Source organism: Scyliorhinus canicula, chromosome 15 (assembly GCF_902713615.1).
Source record: "Scyliorhinus canicula chromosome 15, sScyCan1.1, whole genome shotgun sequence".
Taxonomy (NCBI): Eukaryota; Metazoa; Chordata; class Chondrichthyes; order Carcharhiniformes; family Scyliorhinidae; genus Scyliorhinus; species Scyliorhinus canicula.
In genome coordinates, this window is record NC_052160.1 from 89576493 (window position 1) to 89598606 (window position 22114).

The window sequence follows — 22114 nt, forward strand, 5'->3', positions numbered from 1 at the left end:
CAGAGTCGGCCCTCCTGTCTTCCACCTGTAGTCTCCTTTTTCTCTGTTCCTGTGGATGCCAAGTTCGTTAACGTTTCCCTGCCTATTTAGCATAAGACTGGCTTTATTGCTACAATATCATGGAAAATTATATTCATGATTATTTAAGCATTGTTATGGTAAAGTGGAATATCGATTAATGAGAATTGGAGAATTGTAAGCGACATGTTCGGGGATGTTGACATCCGATGAAGAGTAAGAAATGGATTTACCTGTTCCCCAGCTGTGTGTTTCTTGGTGGCAGGAGGCAGCAGAGCATTCGCTGGTGCGGGATTCTCTGTTCCTGCCGCTTGGCAATGGGGTTTCCCATTAAAGCCACCACGCCACCGGGAAACCCGGTCTCTGCTGGCGGGACCACAGAATCCCGCCGCTAACAGACAGCCAGAGAATTTCGGCGGTAAGGCTTCTTCAGTGTGGAATGTATTCACAGAAGTAGTTATTTACTTTATTGTCGGACATGGCAATAAATGGAAAACAACAGGCCTGCTCTGCTTCTGAAGTCATCAGACTACCGTTGTTGTTAGCAAAGTGCAAATCAGGTGTTAGCAAAGTGCAAATCAGGTAACAGCAAAAGTGTCTTAATAGAGGGCTTTCCCTTCTGCAATGGATGCTGGGATAGCCCAGCCTCCATGGCATTCACTGACTTCCTCTCATTCAAGGGAGAGAGAAAGCTACAGGGCATGGCAACCACAGGAGGAAAGGGGTGGTGGTGGTGGAAGCAGAGATGGAAAGGAAACCGAGAAAGGAGATATATCATTGTGCCAGGGGCTGTTTAGCACCAGGCTAAATCGCTGGCTTTGAAAGCAGACCAAGCAGGCCAGCAGCACGGTTCGATTCCCGTAACAGCCTCCCTGAATAGGCGCAGGAATGTGGCGACTAGGGGCTTTTCACAGTAACTTCATTTGAAGCCTACTCGTGACAATAAGCGATTTTCATTTCATTTCATGGTGCACTGAAAGGAGCAGCATGGCCTCGATCTTCACACTGATGGGGGCAGGGACTATATTTTCACTGATGTTTTGTCTCTAGAGCTGGAGGTAGTGAAACTTCAGTTGGTACTGTACTGAGGCTCCTTCACACATCACCAATCACTCACATGTTTCATCTTCAGGCTGTCTTTTACACATGAAAATGTCTATCTGTCCTTTTCCAATCGTAAGGTAAAGTCGCCATAGTCCCAGATGACCATAAGCTGCTTTCCCCTTTGAGGGGGAGAGCTGATTAGTGGTGATTTAACCTGAGGATCACCACACCTCAGGTGAGGGGCTGAGGGGCAAGGTTAATATAACCTCAGCTGGTATGGGAATTGAACCGGTGCTGCTGGCCTTGCTCTGTATAACAAGCCAGTTGTCTAGCCAAGTGAACTAAACTGGCCCCATATGTGAGTGGTGGCATAGAAGTCACCAGAGTTTGCTAAACCTTTTAGTCCAGACTATTTTTATGTTGTAACCAATGGTTATTGCTCCAAATGCGAGGCCATCTCATTCTGGTGATTTCTAGCAGTTTAGTGGTTGCAAGTGTACAAACTACCAGCCAGGGAGGAGAGATTCTGGAATATGCTGAGCACTTCTGATACCTTGGCAGCCTTTCAAAAGGCCACCATTGATGAGGAGATCCAACACTGGATCAGTTCAGCTTTCTGCTGCAATAACGAAGACTTGCGCAAGTCAACCAAAGTCCGAGGGCAGAGTCTTTCTATCCAGGACTGAGTCCTCTGGTGGGTGTAGGGACAGGGACTGTTTCCTGCTGTGGAGACTGCCAGGAATTCACACCATATCGCATGACTCCAGCCTCATTCAATATGCATTTGAGCGGTTTTGTGATGTTTTATGCGGCAGGGTGGGCTTGATGACTCGACCACCTGCCATCATATCCGGGTGCCATTTTTTAAAAAGCATCCAGACGTAACTGATCCATTGTTGATGATGGAAGATGGAACTCCAAAAACACTCTGAGCTGGAGGATGGACCTCCTGGAACTGGAATATCCACCTGATAGATAATCCTCTGCACCCACTGCTGGGAGTTTGAGGTTCCATGGTTACCGGAGGCCTTGTGGTCAGTGGGGGCCTCAATCCTGAACTCCGGAGGAAGTCCCAGGTCACCTTAAGGTAACTCCCGACTTTAACACTCCACGTTGCTCCGGACATGTTCTGGACTAGCGTGATAGCCTGCTGGTGTTGCAGATGATCAGGCATGGGGGGACGATTCTGGTCAGGCCTTCAGCTGCATCCCTTTAGCAGGATGCAAGTTGGTTTCATATGTCCTCTGGCGGGAATTGTGACCCACCATGATGAGCAGGCGCAGAAGATCCTGCTGCCATTTAATGCTGGCATGAAACTAATTTTTGGACCACCCATTGCCACCTGCCAGGAAAATTCCGTCCCCAGTTTACGGAGCAGATATCATCACCATTGAGGCCTGGACTGTGTACCACTGACACATAAGTGCACTCGCGAAATTCAAATGGCATCATGCTTTGAGTCACAATGTTGTAATGGTGAGGCAGAGTGATGGCCGAGAAGGGAAGAAGAGGACAGGGCTGGGTGACACCCTGGCTCTCCCCCAGCACCTGGACACATTGGCACTGCCAGGCTTGCATCTTGGTACTGCCACGCTGGCACTGCCAAGGTGCCTGGGTGGTAATGCCAGGCTGGCAAGAGTGCTGCTAGGGTGGCAGTGCCAGGGTGCCCTGGTGCCAGTATGACACTGCCAAGGGTTAGGGCCTGAGGGAGCCACGCCCATGAAAAGAGGGATGAGAGGGAGGGTGAAGGGTGGGGGGGGGGGGGGGGGGGGTGAAGAATGGGTATGAAAGTGCCTCCGTAAAGTTTTGGGGGAAGTGAAGGGTGGGGCCCAAAAGGGACCGTTGGAATGCCTGAAAAGGGCAGATTCTCAGCGACTTCATAGCAGGGTGTCCTCAATTGGAGGGGTGTGGGGTAGTGCCCTTATGTGTGTGTGGGGTATGGCCATATGTGTGTGTGGGAGCGGGGGTGCGGGGGGGGGGAGACATTGCTCAGTCTTCAGGCACAGTGTCCAGGCATCACGGTCTGATTGGGATGCGAGGCAATAACTCCCACATGCTACCGGGCACACCTACCCACAGGAATCCACTTGTGAGCTGTGAAATGCCCACTTAACTAAATTTCAATTCCCAATTAGCAGTATACTTCAGCCATGCAACCAGGGGCCTCCGCGGTCAGTGGGAATTATGAGTGGTTGGTGGGGCGGACAGGCAGGGGCTGGCGTTGCCCCGGGAATGGGAACACATGATCCAGGGGGTGGCATGGCAGGCCCACGGCTCTGAGATGGCCATCTTCCATGCACTGTTGCCTGGTGGGAAACTATGGGTGACGAACCTCTAACATGCGCTGGTCAAAGAGGAGGACAAAGCTCCTTAATAGCAGAATAACCTTGTATAATTCTACCCCTCCAACTCCTGCCAGCTTGATATTTTAATTTCTGCTGTGAGGTGATTGCTGGTTGCAATCTTAACAGTGAGCATTTCTGTGAGGTTGAAACCTTCATTCTTGCCTTTGTTACCTCAAGACTTCTGGCCGGTGTCTCACATACTACCCTGTGGAAACTTAAAATCATCCAAAATTCTGCTCCCCATGTCCGAACTCACACCAAGTTCCATTCACCCATCATCCCTGAGTCCGCTGACCTCCACTGGCTTCCATTTGGGAAACTCCTTGATTTTAAAGTTCTCACCCTTTTTTGAAATCCTTGCATGCTTCAATCCTCCTTATCTCTGTAGTCTCCCTTGGCCTATAATCCGCCGAAGCCTTTGAGCTTCTCCAACTCTAGCCTCTTGAGGTTCCACAATTTTAATCGTTTCTTCATTGGTGGTCATGTCTTCAGCTGCTGAGGCCCTAAGTCTGGAATAAAGTTCACCCTGAAACTTCTTCGGGTCTCTCTTCCCTGCCTTAAGGCTCTCCATAAAACCTACCAAGTTTTTGGTCATCTGACTGAATATCGCCTTATGTGGCTCGGTGTCAAATTTTGTTTTGACAATTGTGCTGTGAAACACTTAGGGACTTGTGACGACGTTTTACAATATTATAGGCACAACATGAATATATGTTACTGTTGTTGCAGAGTGATCTTTCACCCAAGAATCTCATGCCAAGGGGTAACTTGGTGTGTGACCAACAAATTGCATCTTGCATCAATCACCCAATTATGTGCATGGTTATGTCACCAAATATCTTGTTGGGAATTACTCCTTTTTAAATCCTGAGGAGAGCTGCCGCTTTAATTGTGCTTTGGGAACATAAATCTCTGCTTTCAAATGAGTGAATGATTGCTTTCGAAATTGGATGAAAGAGTATTAACAATGGAAGGTAATACATGGGTCCTGCCATTTCTTTGAAGGATAGTATTTTGCTTATGCTGCAAGAGTGGTTGATTTGAGTCAGAATGTACTGCATGTTCTGTTCGGACGCTTCAGTTCAAACTCCCTGCCAATCTCCCCAAGTACAACATGTTCCTGTCAGGACAAGTACCTCAAGGCAAAACTTAAACAAGCTCACAAAGATGGGGAAAAGGAAAACACAAAATAATAGAAGCTCTGTTCTATTTTCTTCCTTTTCAATTTCAGCTCATAAGCTCTCCTAACATGGTGGGGGAGGTAAGGAGTACACTGCACCCAGTGTATTGACTAGAACCCCCTATCCATGACCCTCTTGAATATGTGAGTGCTTTGACTAAAGAATTGTATAAGTCAGCAAGAACGTCATAGTTCTGCATGGTCATTATCACAGTTAGTGGCTGTTCCTGCAGCAGTATGGTTAGAATGCTTCAATCTGTTTGCTTTTGTACTTGAGTAATTCGTGAAAATATTTACTGTTTTGAATTTATTTTATAATTAAAAATTCTACTTTCTCAATCAGGAGCTGTATCCTACTTTGGTCTTTGCATTGTGCTGGAGGGGGACTGGAACTTTTGCTTTTCTTCTACCCGCTTTGGACGTTTCTCCAGAGTTTACAGGCGCGATTCAACAGGACAGAAACAGGGTCCCGTTTCGGGCACATTTCACGGGTGTTTCTCGGCACCTGTAGCGCTGAGAAAGACCTTGCTGTTCAACGGCACTTGACTGTTTTGTTTGGCCTCAGTGGGTAACACCTCGTCGAGGACGCACGCCCATCATTTTCTGCACTGACGAGCAATACCAAAATGCCTGGGTGCCAACAGGCATGTCAGGGTACCACCCTACCCAGAGCCCCAACCACCTAGGGGTCTCTAATGGCCTGGGAGACTCCTCTTCCTCCTTCCCCCCCCCCCCCCCCCCAGGTGCCTTTATGCCTCGTCCATGTTTGTTTGGACTAGTGTTAAACGGCACCCTGATGACGCCTCGCAGGCAGGCTGTTAGGTCTCAGGCGCCGGGAGAATCCGGCGCAGACATATTTAAATGAGCCTCGTGGCCCACTTAAATATGCTAATCTCTATCTCGCCCAGCGAGGGAGGGATCCAAATCATGACGTAGAATCTCGATGTTTTGAGTATCGCTAATCTTAACGAGAGGCCTCTTGCGAGTTTCAACGGCCTCGTTGTGTCACTAAGTCAGACACAACGAGGCCAGTAAATCACGCCCTACAATTCTCTCAGCATCCACCCTACCCCACCCTGTCTCTCCTGCATGGTGTCAACCATACCCACATGGCAGGCAATGTTACTGGGTTGATCTCACAACAGTTTGTGCTCCATTGGTGGCAATGCTTGGGGCTTTAGGAAATGAGTGGGCCCCATTGAATCTCCACTGGATGGGAATAAGACTGGGGGCCAAAAGCAGGCAAAACTTTAAAGACATAAAAATGTGCGTTTATGTAGTTCTATCCAGAGTAGCCTGATGTTTGAGTGGTGCTTTATAGCCAGTGAAATATGGCGGGAAGATAAATGACCAGATAATCTTTTTTTAGATATCAGTTGAGGGATAAACATTGACCAGGACATCAGGGAGCTCTCCTCTACTTTTGGGGTCTTTCACACTCACCTGAAAAGATTGCCATGGCCTCTGTTTAACATCCTGCCTGAAAGATGGTGCAACAGTGCAGCACTCCCTCGTTACTGCACTGGACTGCCAGCTTACATGTCAAATTGCTGAAGTTGCAGTAGAACATTTGATCTGCTGATAGAACGGTGAGAGCACGACCCCCCACTGGTTAGCGGCTGGAAATTATTACACACAAATGGGATTCAATGTCAAAATGTCACGGCTAACAGCAATAATGTGACATATGTTCCTGCGACCCACACACAGCAGCTGCTGCAAGTTGCTGGAAGTGAATGCTGACAGGAAGCCAACACATGACCTTTTAGTGCCTGGAATTTTGAAGCCGGCAAGGGTACGATAATATATATATATTTTTCCAAATGTTTTCCTGGCCCTGCTTAACAGTGTTGACACCAATGATCCTGGCACTGCCATTTTTAACTTCAGAGGAGAACACGAGGAAGGAGGCGACGAGGTGAGGAAAGAGATGCTGTTACCCTCCTGGATTATGTCAAGTTTCAGGAATTTTGATCATGATTTTTATCTTCATAGGAAAGGGGTCAGGATTGATTTATATCGAGGAGTGATTTAGCACAGGAAGGCCACAGGCTGGGGACTTTGCACAATGTGTACTCCAAGCATCGGGAAAACAGGACGAAGCCTATCAGCCTCTCCAGCCTGTGTTACCAATGAGATCATGGCTAGTCAGCACTTTAAATCTGTCTTCACTGCTTTGGCTCCATACCCTTTTCTACCCACTGTCCAGGAAAAATATAACACCTTCAGGTCGAAAATTTTGAATTGAACTTGCATTCACATCTCTGTGTGGAAGAGAGTTACACAATGCAACCACCGTGTGTACGCAGAAGTTTCTCCTGAATAGCCTAGCTCCAACTGGAAGGTTCTGTTCAGTTGTCCTGTAGCAAGGAAACTACTTACCTCATCAATTCCATTCAAAATCCCAAAAAATTCTCAGTCAAAGCATAACTTTATGGAGTCCAGGGACTCCAAACGTGGTTTATGTAATTATTGCTCATAACCCAAGTTGGTGTTTCCAAACCCAGATGTCACCCGATCATGGCATGTGTCAAAGATCTGTTGTCCATCCCTAGACCAATTAGACAGGCTCACAAGAGGCATCAAGCCGTTTGGCACCTCCTTGTAGGTGGCAAACAAATGTCCACACTCATTAATGTGAGGTTCACTGTATTGTTGGCAGGAGGCATCTGTGAATCATGTACACTTGGGAGAGGAGATAATACGTACACCTGCATGCGTACATGCACACTTGCACATATACACATAAAACACCTGCGCGCACATGCATGCACACGCTGGGTTGATGGGGCTAATGGTAAGCTCCTGCATGGAAAGATACCAGAGACACGGTTCCTCTGTTTCCTACAGTTTGAAGTTCCGGCAAGAAAGGGATCCATGATCAGTGTCACTATGCTAATTGTGGTGTTTGGTGTGTTGCTCTGTATGCGTGCAAATGTATGTGTGGTGATATGCATCACTGTAAATACATAAGGGGTTAATGTAAATACACGTAGACTAGATAGACACTAGAGGGTGCACCAGAGACATGACACACAGACATTCAACCAATAGGCCAGTAAGATAGGACACGACCATGACCAATGGGCATTCAAGACACACACAGAGGTGACACTACCACAGGGGGACATTACACCAACCCATGTATAAGGACACAGCACACATAATCTCTCTCTTTCCAGTGGAGACACTTAGTGAGTACACAGGGTTGATTGAAACACATCACACCCACCACGTGGATTGTAGCAGACTGGTTCGTCAGTCTGAGTAGCTATAGCAGGATTAACAGGAGAGTCGAATCCAAGTTGGAGAATTGTGAACAGTTTAATAAATGTGTTAAAGCTGTCTCCAAGTCTGAACCTTCCTTTGTCAGAGTGCACATCAAGGAAGCAGCTTATGCTACATCAAGAGCATAACAAAACATGGTGCCAGTGAGTGACCGTTAAATCCATATAGTTACAACTCAGCAAACAGTGACAACCAGCAACGACACCCAGGCAAGATGATGTTCGAGATTCTGGTTCCACAGCAGCTCAGGTAGCAAGGCAATCTCAGTGAAAACTGGCGAGTGTTCAGGCAGAGATTCGAGATCTACCTGGTAGCAGCCGACTTAGATGGCGTGGCGGATGCAGAGAAAATAAAGCTTCTACTACCATTGGGAGTTCAAGAGCAGCTGAAATCTTCCAGACCTTCAAATACTCAAAGGGGCAAAACAAGAGCAACTTCCAGGCAGTCCTGGACAAATTCCAAGAATTCTGCGAGGAACATACAAGAAAAAACGATAAAAGAGGCGCCAAAACTCACCACGAGGTAGGCTTGTAGCAACAAACGGCAGTTTTGATTTTCAGCCATCTTGGAAAAGGTGCTGCACATGCGCAGTTGCGCGAAGAGTGCACAGAACGGGAAGGTCCGTTTGCTCGCGCATGCGCAATTGCGTATAAGCCCCAAGAAAAAGAACAGCGATATGCGCATGCGCAATTGCTTCCTACGACCTACGTCACATGCTTCATGATGTCAGAGGCCCCGGACCACGCCCACTTAAAGGGGAAATATCCCAAAACACGTTCAAAAAATTGAAAGCCTCAAAACCAGATTCTTTGACCTACAACGACAGCACAATGCCTGAAATTCAACCAGCAGCTGAAAGTAACCTCCGCAGAACCCTGCAACAAGCAGTTAGCGCCGCCCAAAGAGATGATACAGTCCTTGAAGACTGTGTCTCAGACCTTGAATTCTTCTTTGGACATTGCAGGCCCAATGCCAGCTCCAACACAAAACTTGATGATATGGTCCTAGAAGACTACGACTCAGACGAAGATTTCATCTTGGGAGGTGGCTACCCAGTACCAATCCGAACGGCAACTAGAGGTGTTGTATATTGAAGACCCCGACGACGAATTCTTTGGATTGGGGAATCCTCAGCCCAGCATATATGACAACCTGACTCGTGAGTGCAGGATTATGCTGCGGCCTGACACCAAGGGACAGAGAGCGGTACAAGCCCACAGAGAGCGGTCTGCTGCCACACAGAGTGGTCCACACACTGCGAACAGTCCCCGACTCCACACAGAAAGCGATGAAAGACTCCACAGCGAAACACTGCACGTCTCCACACAGAAAGTGACTAAAGTGACACAAGCCTCCACAGCGAGCTCGTGGACGGACCCACGATAGAAGAAACACAAGACTCCAGAGCGCAGTCTTTGCAGGAACAAGAAGTATGACAGTTTCCACAGAGAGACCATGCACGATTCAAAACGGGGAACGCTGCAAGACTCCACCGAGGGAGTGACACAAGCCTCCACAGCGAGCTCGTGGACAGACTCCACGATGGAAGGAACGCAAGACTCCAGAGCGCAGTCCTTGCATGAACAAGACCATGAGGATCTAGCAACCTCCTCTGAGCAACCAGCAGCAGATCATGCAAATCTGCCACACTCAAGTGAACAACAGAAAGACTATGACTGTCTGCCATCCTCAAGTGCACAGCAAGAAGACTATAACAGTCTACCCAGCTCAAGTGAACGACAAGAAGACACTGAGGCTCTACCCACTGTATGTGCGACAAGTGACGATGGCATCCCACTTCCCATACAAGATGTGCAACGTGACAGACCTCAGCTAGTGTGGACAGAGGCACTCGACATCACAATGAGACTACTGGTGACACCACATTAATTAAAACCTCATCCGCTCGAGCCTCTCAACAAGCAAATGAATTCCGGAACGTTTTGACTCCGGACGGGGAGCATCAAGAAACCTCAGCTGACTCAAGTGAACCTCCAATGACTCCGGATGGGGAGCGTCAAGAAACCAAAGCTGATTCAGGTGAACCAGAAAGAGCTCCAGACGAGGCGCATCAACAAGCCAAAACTGACTCGGGTGAAACAGACCAGACTCCAGACGGGGAGCATCAACAAGCCAAAACTGACTCGGGTTAAACAGACCAGACTCCAGACGGGGAGCATCAACAAGCCAAAACTGACTCGGGTGAAACAGACCAGACTCCAGACGGGGAGAAACCACAAGCCAAAGCTGATTCAAGTAAGCCGGACATTACTCCAGACGGGGAGCACCGCAAACTCAGTGACGGCACGCTCAAGGAAACAGCAGATGCCACAAAGGATGCTGACACAAGTAACTGTGTGAAGGACTCGTATTATCCACAGGGTGAACAAAGAACAAAGAAAAGTACAGCACAGGAACAGGCCCTTCGGCCCTCCAAGCCCGTGCCGACCATGCTGCCCGACTAAACTACAATCTTTTACACTTCCTGGGTCCGTATCCCTCTATTCCCATCCTATTCATGTATTTATCAAGATGCCCCTTAAATGTCACTATCGTCCCTGCTTCCACCACCTCCTCCGGCAGCGAATTCCAGGCACCCACTAACTTCTGTGTAAAAAACTTGCCTCATACATCTACTCTAAACCTTGCTCTTCGCACCTGAAACCTATGTCCCCGAGTAATTGACCCCTCTATCCTGGGGAAAAGCCTCTGACTATCCACTCTGTCTATGCCCCTCATAATTTTGTAGACCTCTATCAGGTCGCCCCTCAACCTCCATCGTTCCAGTGAGAACAAACCAAGTATATTCAACCGCTCCTCATAGCTAATGCCCTCCATACCAAGCAACATCCTGGTAAATCTCTTCTGCACCCTCTCTAAAGCCTCCACATCCTTCTGGTAGTGTGGCGACCAGAATTGAACACTATACTCCAAGTGTGGCCTAACTAAGTGTGGTCCTTGAGTGCAGCAAATACGACAACAAAACCAATCATTACAACAGCAGCATCAGAAATAATAGCAAGAAGCGTACAAAAGGCAACTATGTCGACAACAACATCAACAATGGAACTACGACTGGTACGACATGGTACAACTCTGCAAATGAGGGTCACTGTTACTGCTCAGCTCAGTACAGTTACTGCTCAGCTCCGTACAATGACATACCGTGGCAGGACGATGCATCTTACCAATTCACGTTTGCTGCACTACCAACAGGCAACCCAGCTTTCAGGACAGATGCCATCAAGAATTGCTACCATAAGCATTGAAAAAAAAAGACTCCAAATCAGTCAATGAAGTGATTTGAACACTTGAACACTTCCTGATGACCAAACACCAGGACACTGAAGGCGTTCACAAGGGAATGACAACGTCACCATTGACACTTCCATACCAGACCATATAAATTCATGAACTATTGGACTCATAACTTTTATTTTGTATTGTCTTATCCTCAAAGTCATCGCAACTATTATTTGGTCTTGTATACTACAGTAGTCCCCCGTTATACCGCGCTCCGCAATACCGCGGTTCGCGATATACGGCGGGGGGGGGCTTATGGACCCCAACTGTCAGCTTCCCTCTCCGGATCAAAGTGAGCCGGCCGCTGAAATTGACACTAGCCGGCTGATTGGAGAGAGGAGCAGCGTTCCTGGTAGTTTCTGTGGTTTCCCTCTGCTTCTCTCCCAATAACGTGGCTTGTTTTAATTTGACCCAGTGTTTTGCAGACTAGGATATGTCCACGGAAACCGGCTGGACCCGTGGACCGGCAGAAAAAGCCTGCAGGAGCAACATTTGGTGTTCAAATAATTCATTAATTCTTCATCCTTCATCCTGGGGTGGGAACATAACGGCACAGTATTTATCCATTATCTGTTACAAGTCAGATCGTTTGCCTTATCGATCAGAGTTCTGATAAGGGAATGGATCTAAGAATACCAGAGTTCCTGGTAAGTTTCTGTGGGTTTCCCTCTGCTTCTCCCCAATAACGTGGCTTGTTTTAATTAGATCCACGATGGGGGTTTTAAATTTATTTTAAAATCTATGCATGCGCTGCCCATTGTGAGTCTGACCTCTCCCCCCCCCCCCCCCCCCCCCCCCCCCCATAGACTCAGGTGGCTGTCTTGGACCCCAACACCCGCGTTATAATGGGGGACTACTGTATTGTATAGTCATCACAGTCATCATAACCTGTACATAGCATCCTGTTTTTGTTCAATTTTCTTTAACACTGGACAGAAAATATTGAACACGAAAAAAGGGTGGTGTGGTGATATGCATCACGGTAATACACAAGGGGTTAATGTAATACACGTAGACTAGATAGACACTAGAGGGAGCACCCAGAGACATGACACACAGACATTCAACTAATAGCGCCAGTAAGATAGGACACACCAATGGGCATTCAAGATACACACAGAGGTGACACTACCACAGGGGGGCATTACACCAACCCATATATAACGGACACAGCACACATGATCTCCTCTTTCCAGTGAGACACTCAGTGAGTACACAGGGTTGATTGAAACCATCGCAACCCACCACGGTGGATTGTAGCAGACTGGTTCGTCAGTCTGAGTAGCTATAGCAGGATTAACAGGAGAGTCGAATCCAAGTAGGAGAAGCGTTAACAGTTTAATAAATGTGTTGAAAAACCTATCTCCAAGTCTAAAGCGTTCTTTGTCAAGTACACATCAGGAAGCAGCTTATGCTATGTCAAGAGCATAACAAAACAGTATGTTCATGCATGTGTTTTATCTGTGATGTATGGGTGTTCATGTATACCATGCAGGTGTGTGCATGCATGCATGTGTGTTTTATGAGTGAGCATGCAGGTGCGCGCATGTGTTTGCATGTGTGTGTAATATGCATTCTGCACACGTGTATGTCTGTGTGTATGTGTGTGTGTGTGTGTGTGGTTCGCTTTGTGGTCCTCATCCATTAATTCATTGTTGTGGAAAAAGCCCCACCCTTAACTGGAGAGCCAGTATAGACACGATGGGTTGAAAAGTCTCCTCCTCTGATGTAACCATGTGATCATTCTAAGTGGGCTGCCTCACCTCACTGGTGTTGGAAACAAGTTGAAAATTCTTCTGGTTTAGTTTTTGGCTGTTGTTTTATTGAAATCGCTATTTTCTTTAAAACCTTTTGTAATTTTAAGTGGTAGGGCTGGAAATAATTATCAAAATATTTTTGCATCATTTTTTCCCTACAAGTAAGCATGTTGAATTTTAATAACGTGTTTCCCCTGATACTACTGTTGTACGGGAACTTCCCTGGCCGGTGGTCCCTCCGATCCATTTATGCTACCATAAACAACCTCCCCCACCCCCCACATCCTCACATTGCTGAAATCCCCCCCCCCATCCTCACATTGCTGACCCCCCCCCCCACAGCCTCACATTGCTGAAATCCCCCCCCCCACATCCTCACATTGCTGAAATCCCCCCCCCCACATCCTCACATTGCTGACCCCCCCCCCAGCCTCACATTGCTGAAATCCCCCCCCCCCTCCCCACATTGCTGACCCCCCCCCCACCCTCACATTGCTGAAATCCCCCCACCCCACATCCTCACATTGCTGAAACCCCCCCCCACATCCTCACATTGCTGAAACCCCCCCCACCCCACATCCTCACATTGCTGAAACCCCCCCCCACATCCTCACATTGCTGAAACCCCCCCCCCCCCCACATCCTCACATTGCTGAAATCCCCCCCCACATCCTCACATTGCTGAAATCCCCCCCCCCACATCCTCACATTGCTGACCCCCCCCCACAGCCTCACATTGCTGAAATCCCCCCACCCCACATCCTCACATTGCTGAAACCCCCCCCCCCACATCCTCACATTGCTGAACCCCCCCCCCCCCCACCTCCTCACATTGCTGAAACCCCCCCCCCCACATCCTCACATTGCTGAAACCCCCCCCCCCCACATCCTCACATTGCTGAAACCCCCCCCCCCCCACACATCCTCACATTGCTGAAACCCCCCCCCCCCCATTCCTCACAATGCTGGAACCCCCCCCCCCCCCACCGCCTCACATTGCTGAAACCCCCCCCCCCCACAGCCTCACATTGCTGAAACCCCCCCCCCCCATCCTCACATTGCTGAAACCCCCCCCCACATCCTCACATTGCTGAACCCCCCCCCCCACAGCCTCACATTGCTGAAACCCCCCCCCCACAGCCTCACATTGCTGAAACCCCCCCCCCCACATCCTCACATTGCTGAAAACCCCCCCCCCCCACATCCTCACATTGCTGAAACCCCCCCCCCCCTCACATTGCTGAAACCCCCTCCCCCACATCCTCACATTGCCGAACCCCCCCCCCCCACATCCTCACATTGCTGAAACCCCCCCCCCCACATCCTCACATTGCTGAAACCCCCCCCCCAATCCTCACATTGCTGAAACCCCCTCCCCCACATCCTCACATTGCCGAACCCCCCCCCCCCACCTCACATTGCTGAAATCCCCCCCCCACATCCTCACATTGCTGAAATCCCACCCCCCCCCCCCACACATCCTCACATTTGCTGAACCCCCCCCCCACATCCTCACATTGCTGAATCCCCCCCCCCCCCACCCACCCTCTACATTGTTGAAATCCCCCCCACAGCAGACCTAACAGTGCGGAATCCACCCCCCCACTCCTCAGCATTGTCTGAACACCCCCCCCCACAGCTCCCATTGCTGAAACCCCCCCCCCACATCCTCACATTGCTGAACCCCCCCCACAGACCTCACATTGCTGAACCCCCCCCCCCACAGCCCTCACATGCTGAAACCCCCCCCCCCACACCTTCCATTGCTGAAACCCCCCCCCCCACATCCTCACAGTGCTGAAAACCCCCCCCCCCCACATCCTCACATTGCTGAAACCCCCCCCCCACATCCTCACATTGCTGAAACCCCCCCCCCCACATCCTCACATTTCTGAAACCCCCCCCACATCCTCACATTGCGGAAATCTCACTGTTTCCTGTTCAGTGTGGCTGTCCTTGGACAATAGGGGCTGGATTCTCTGCAGTCCCGCGCTGAAATCAAGTTTGGCACGGGGCGAAATTCGACTTTTGCGCTAGAATAGGGCCTGGCGCCGCTCCCACGATTCTCCGTTCCCCGGGGAATTGCTCACCCGCGAGTCACTGTGCGCGGCTCGGGGGCCATTGCAGAGGCCCTCCCAGCAATACACCGGTCCCGACCGGCCGAGTTCCCGACGGCATGGTTCTAACCACGTCTGGCCGGTCGGGACTCGTGCCCGGCAGCTACGGACTCAGTGTGCGGCCGCCCTGGTGGGGGGGGGCGGGGATCCAGCAATGGTGGGGGGCCCATATGAGAGGCTGGAGCAGCGATCGGAGGGGTCAAATTAAGCGGCGCAGGGCAAATCTGCGGGACCTTGTTTCTTGGTCCTGGGCCGCGGTCTGAGTCCGCTATCAGCGTTCGGTGTGGCCGCTGGAGGCCGCCACGTGAGCATGCGCGGACTCTGAACCGAAAGTGCGGGGCCCATATCCGCAGCGAAAGCTGCGTGAAGCTCCCTGGGTCCCTGCCAGCCCCCTGCAGGTAGTGATTGCTCTTTATTTTTTTCAGGAAAGTCTGGAGTGTTTTTAAGCCGGCGTAGCGATATAGCCCCATTTTTGGAGAATCTAGCCCCTAGGTCTGTGAAACCTTCAGGCCTTTAAAACACCCAAGCTTAGCGTCACCTGATCACAATTTCTTGCGAGACCGAGGAATCTGAGAAGATCAGTCGCTAAACTTTCCAATCATTACATAACAGCAATATTAAAAATATTTGGAATTCTAGTTTGAAGAAATTAAAAATAAACCTAAAGGTACACTGACCAGTCTGCACCATGACGACAGTGTCAGTCTGACCAGTCCGCACCATGACGACTGTGTCAGTCTGACCAGATCACAGCATGGTGACTGTGTCCAGCCTGACCAGTCCACTATGACAACTGTGTCAGTCTGACCAGTCCACACCATGAGGACTGTGTCCAGCCTGACCAATCCACACTATGACAACTGTGTCAGTCTGACCAGTCCACACCATGAGGACTGTGTCCAGCCTGACCAGTCCACACCATGAGGACTGTGTCCAGCCTGACCAGTCCACACCATGAGGACTGTGTCCAGCCTGACCAGTCCACACCATGAGGACTGTGTCCAGCCTGACCAGTCCACAACCATGAGGACTGTGTCCAGCCTGACCAGTCCACACCATGAGGACTGTGTCCAGCCTGACCAGTCCACACCATGAGGACTGTGTCCAGCCTGACCAGTCCACACCATGAGGACTGTGTCCAGCCTGACCAGTCCACACCATGAGGACTGTGTCCAGCCTGACCAGTCCACACCATGAGGACTGTGTCCAGCCTGACCAGTCCACACCATGAGGACTGTGTCCAGCCTGACCAATCCACACCATGAGGACTGTGTCCAGCCTGACCAGATTACACGATGAGGACTGTGTCCAGCCTGACCAATCCACACCATGAGGACTGTGTCCAGCCTGACCAGATTACACGATGAGGACTGTGTCCAGCCTGACCAGTCCACACCATGACGACTGTGTCCAGCCTGACCAGTCCACACCATGAGGACTGTGTCCAGCCTGACCAATCCACACCATGAGGACTGTGTCCAGCCTGACCAGTCCACAGCATGACGACTCTGCATCCAGGGCACAGAATGTACAGTGCAGAAGGAGCCCTTTCGGCCCATCGAGTCTGCACCGACCCTTGGAAAGAGCACCCTCCCTAAGCCATACTATCCCCATACATCCACCCTATGTCCATAACCCCATTTTACCTTTTATTTTTGTTGGACACTAGGGGCAATTTATCATAGCCAATCCACCTACCCCAGCACATCTTTGGACTGTGGGAGGAAATCGGAGGCACCCGGAGGAAACCCACGCAGACACGGGAGAACGTGCAGACTCCACAGAGACAGTGACCCAAGCCGGGAATCAAACCTGGGACCCTGGCGCTGGTGAAGCCATTATGCTAACCATTATGCTACCGTGCTGCCCAATCTGACCAGTCCACACTGTTGACGATTGGGCCAAGCCTGACCAGTCCACACCATGACGATTGTGCCACGCCTGACCAGTCCGCACCACGAGAAATGTGTCCAGTCTGGCCAGTTCACACCATGAGGACTGTGTCCAGTCTGACCAGTCCACACCATGAGGACTGTGTCCAGCCTGACCAGATCCCAGCATGAGGACTGTGTCCAGCCTGACCAGTCCACACCATGAGGTCTGTGTCCAGCCTGACCAGTCCACACCATGACAACTGTGTCCAACCTGACCAGATCACACCACGAGGACTGTGTCCAGTCTGACCAGATCACACCATTAGGACTGTGTCCAACCTGACCAGATCACACCACAAGGACTGTGTCTAGCCTGACCAGATGACTGTGCCCATGAGCAGTCCAACCATAACTACTGTGTCCAGTTTGACCAGTCCACACATAAAAGATAGTTCAAGGGCTGGAGAACATGTGGAGATATCCATACGGATGATCCCAGATGTTGTCCTCTGAGTTGATGCAGGTTTTCATCAGGATTCTCATGCGTCCCGGAAAATCACATGAATTTGGGTGAGGTAAATATTTCCTGTGAAGCACTTGGGGTTGGATTTTCACTCTTGATATTGGAATCAGGATTTGATCGAGATCTTCAGAAGCATGAGAGATCGGGACTGGGTACAAGAGATAAAGCGTTCCCCTAAGTGGAAGGATTGAGAACCAGAGGACACAGATTTAAAGTGGATTGGCGGAAGAAGCATGGCAACATGAGGAAAAAACGCTCATTGTGCAATGAGTCATTGGGATTCTGGGATGCACTGTCTGAGAGTGTGGGTGCGGCCACGTCAACTGAAGCTTAAAAAGGTCATTGGACCACTATCTAAAAGGGAAAACATTGCAGGGCTCTGGGGAAAGGCATGAGAGAGCAGAGGTGACAGAAGATCAGCACACATACAATGTCTCAAATGATATCCCTCTGGGTGTAACCGTTCCATGATTCCATGACGCATTTCTGCCTCTGGCACCGTATTTTCATCCCAACGTGGCAGACACCAGTCTGGAGACGGCACAGCATCACCCAAGTTGATGCCAGAAGAGGGGCATCAGAGATGGACAAATGCTGAGGTGGCAGGTTCGACGGATGCCCCATCCACGGTACCAAGCCCAGTTTTGAATATGGCTGTTCGGCAGCGTCGTACTCAGCTTACTCCCCCCCGCACTTCTCAGGACCCTTCATGGCCCGCCAGTATACAACATCCTCACTCATACAACTGTGTCTAAGCCTGCATGCATCCACTATACTCACTCTTTCCAGTATCCACTAGGTACAGAGTAATGAGCCCTATTATAATATGGCAAGTCTTTGAAATGCTAATGAAACTATCAAAAATAAGAAAACAGACAGACAAAATCTCCTGAAACACTTTCACTTTTAGAAAGCTCAGTATACTTTAATCAAACACCGCTAGTCATACTTCTATCAATAGTTTTAATTCACTTAAAACTTTTTTTTAATTTAGAGTACCCACTCTTTTTTTTTCAATTAAAGGGGTAATTTAGCGTGACCATTCCACCTAACCTGCACATCTTTGGTATTGGGGATGAGACCTATGCAGATGTTGGGGAGAATGTGTCAAACTCCACACAAACAGTGACCCGGTCCTCAGCGGCGTAGACAATTCACTTAAACCTCTTAATATTCCTAAATAAAAAGCAAGCATCGAAGTCACTTCACATAAAAGCACAAGATCATAAAGAATATCAATCAAACAAGTTAAGCTTCCCTTCAGAACTGTGTAATCACACCCTACAGAGCTGAATCCATTTGTAGCTCCTAAGCTCAGCCAAGCAGTCACAATCAGATTAGTTTGCAAAGCTTGTGGTAACAAAGGCTCTAAAGCTAAACACAGTGAAACATTTAAAACGCGCTGAACAGATGGCCAACTGACTCACCAGATTTACTTCTATTTTTACTTCTGTTTCATCTTTTATTGCCCGGTATGCCACCTGCTCAGCCCACTTCAAATGTGTCAATGTGTTCTGCTTTAGAATCTTTGTTGATATAGCTATGCAATGTCATCCAATTATGAATGCCTGGCTGAGCTCCAATTACACTAAATAATTAGTTGTGCAACATCTCTACAAGAGTCATGTTGGTCCAGTGCAGACAATATCAAAGGTTTGGAGCGCACCGCAGCTTAGCTGAAGACATATCTGCAACTTCCTGTTCCTTGATGCCTGTTACTAACATGAGAATTACATTGTATCGCGTGCGAACTGTAATCACATCCTAAAAGTGTTGTAAATAAAGGCTTGGTGAATAATAATTTGCATTCAGAGGATACAAATGCCTTATACAGCAATGCCAGGCATTGGTGCTGACTGGCACTATTTCAGGTTAATTTGTTAATAGCATTCAGGGAGACCATGGGGTGGTTGATGGTGAAAATTACAAAGTACATTGGTTGTCTAGCAAGAGGGATTCTAGGCAATAAGCTGTTTTGATTTTGATTAAATCTTTGCAATATCAGATTCTTTGCCCGAGCCTTTAGATTCCTCAGCAGAGTCTCGACATTTCCTACTCCATCTTTCCACGTGAAAGAACATTCTGTCATGTGTTGAGTGCTGTATTACTTGTGAGTTGCTGTTTTTAGATTGTTCCTAACTCTGGCAAGTGCAGCGACACAATACAAAGCAGTAGTTCAGGTCTGTGTCCATGGTTCTGCTTGTGGCAGAGATGAAATTGGTAACCCTCCATTACTGGAAAGACACAGAGTGAAGGCCAGCTCTTCCATTAGAAGCTGAATGATCATCCAAACTAGCATTTACTGCATGGTATTGGTTGCAGCTGGCTTGGAAGGTCTGAGATCTTCTTGAAGCCTGGGCCTAGCTTCAGAGTTTGTAGATACTGGGAGCAACTCCTCATCAGGCTTCACAACCTCATATGAGGTAGTGGGTGAGGACTCTAAATGGGAGAAGATACCCTCTCAGAAATTTCTGGTGAACTTTCTCAGTCATTTTCAATACTCAACCTTTGCGATCAAATCCATTAAAAACTCGGTGGATTTTAAGGATATTACTCGACATAGTTTGGAATGAAAACATTTCTTCTAAAGGGTTCAATGGAAGTGGCATGTGCAGGGGGGCACGGTAGCACAGTTGCTTCACAGCGCCAGGGTCACAGGTTCGATCCCGGCTTGGGTCACTGTCTGTGCGGATTCTGCACGTTCTAACCCGTGCCTGCGTAGGTTTCCTCTAGGTTCTCCGGTTTCCTCCCACAAGTCCTGAAAGACGTGCTATTAGTAATTTGGACAGTCTGAATTCTCCCTCATTGTGCCCGAACAGGCGCTGGAATGTGGCGACTAGGGGATTTTCACAATAACTTCATTACAATGTTAATGTAAGATTACCTGTGACAATAATAAATATTATTATTATTATATTTTCTCACTCGCAGTTTCAATTGAAGGTCGGAGTGGTGCTGTACTGTTTGACCAAAGGGAGGTTAAGTTTGTGATTGGTGAAGGAGAAGACCAAGACATTCCCATAGGAGTTGACAAAGCCTTGGAGAAAATGCAGAAAGGAGAGCATTGTGTTCTTCATCTGATGCCTGAGTAAGTATAAGGCGAATGAATTGGTGACTGCAGGACCAATGTACCTGACAGAAACATCTGTCTCCTCATGTTTCAATCTATCTGCATTTGCTGTTGCAGATGTCTTTACATTGTGTCCTCATGGCCAAAACAAAGCAGATTATTACTTTCGTATTAGCTCATAGCCTCCCAAAACATCTTAACTATATGTGTTGAAGCATTGCCATTATTATGTGGACAATGTAGTGATATCATGGTTGTGTTGTAATACACCAACTGACCGATAGGAGTCTCATTAGTATATAAGTGAACGTTAGAGTCAGATGACCTCAGACTGACTGGGGAGCTGAGAGAGAGGTTGCTTGTGCATGTTCATACAGTTATTCATCTGTTGTTTTGTATAAACCCACAGTTAATACTACTAAATCATTTATAGCTTTAGCTACAAGTGTTCTTGTAATATAAATCAGGCTACCCGACAAGAACATTGCAGACAAGTGTGTAATGATATGTATAATCTAAGGAGAGTAAGGGTTAACGAGATGATGTTCATGTATATCAACACTAGATGGCATCACTGAGTATCTTATAAAAGGCTGCGTCTCTAGGCATTCTGGGAGAAGCTATTGGAGAAGGATAGTGTGAAGTTGTGTTAGAGTGTAGGTTATATGTTAGAGAGATAATTACTGTATCATAGATTTAATACTATTATTTTGTTAACTTACTCAGTAGAGTGTGTGAACCAATTTAAGTAGTGTAAAATAAACTAGTTTCGATTTGAACATACAGCTTTGTGTTCTTTGTCAACACTGCGACTTTTGGCTAGATTGACTGCAGAGTCAATCTAATCCCTGAGCTCAAGACCTGAAGTGATTAATCCAACCAAGAAGAAAGAGCAATACCAATTGAGACAAATTGTCAACAACAGCTAATTGCATTTTCAGAATGCCTCTACTGCAACAAAATGTCCTAAAACACGTCACAAGACATTAATATGACAAACAGTGGCATTCAAGTCATGGAAGGAGGTGTTTGGTCTCATACATTGGTAAAAAATGGCTTTTAAAAGACTGTGTTAAAGGAGGAGGGAGGTGAAGAGGGGAATAGGTTTAGGGAGGGAATTCCAAAGTTTAGGAGTTAGACAGCTAAAGGCAGATATGGCAATACCGGGATGAATGTTATGGGGATTGCACAAGATGTCAGAATGGGAGTAACACAGAATTCTCGGAGGATTATAGGACTGGTGATGGTTTCAGGGATAAAGAAGGCAGAGACCATGAAGAAATTTGGACACGAGGTGGAGAAATTAATGATTCAGAGACCCACAGTTTTGATCCATTAATTTCCCAATGTGGGCATGCACTAAGAGAGAAGCCAGGCAAGAGCAGATTCACTGAATTAAGGAGGGGGGTTGGGGGGGGGGGGGGGGGGGGGTGGTGATGGAGGAGCACGCAAAGGACCATGACCACGCTGACATTCTAGAAGGCTGCCTCTGATGTCCGTCCTTAATTTAGGCCGGGACAGCTCGCACACCGTAAATAGCCATTTCTGTCACAGGATGGAGCAATAAGAAAGGTTATCTGGTTGGTTCATACAGT

General features: G+C 48.3%; 1 protein-coding gene across 1 annotated transcript in view; it reads left to right on the plus strand.

Moving 5' to 3' along the window:
• Positions 1–22114, plus strand: part of LOC119978129 (peptidyl-prolyl cis-trans isomerase FKBP5-like) — a 166550-nt gene that overhangs the window by 126876 nt on the left and 17560 nt on the right. The window contains exon 5 of the mRNA XM_038819545.1: positions 20381–20537. Within this exon, the coding sequence (XP_038675473.1) occupies positions 20381–20537 (157 nt within the window). The remainder of the gene's footprint in view (positions 1–20380; positions 20538–22114) is intronic.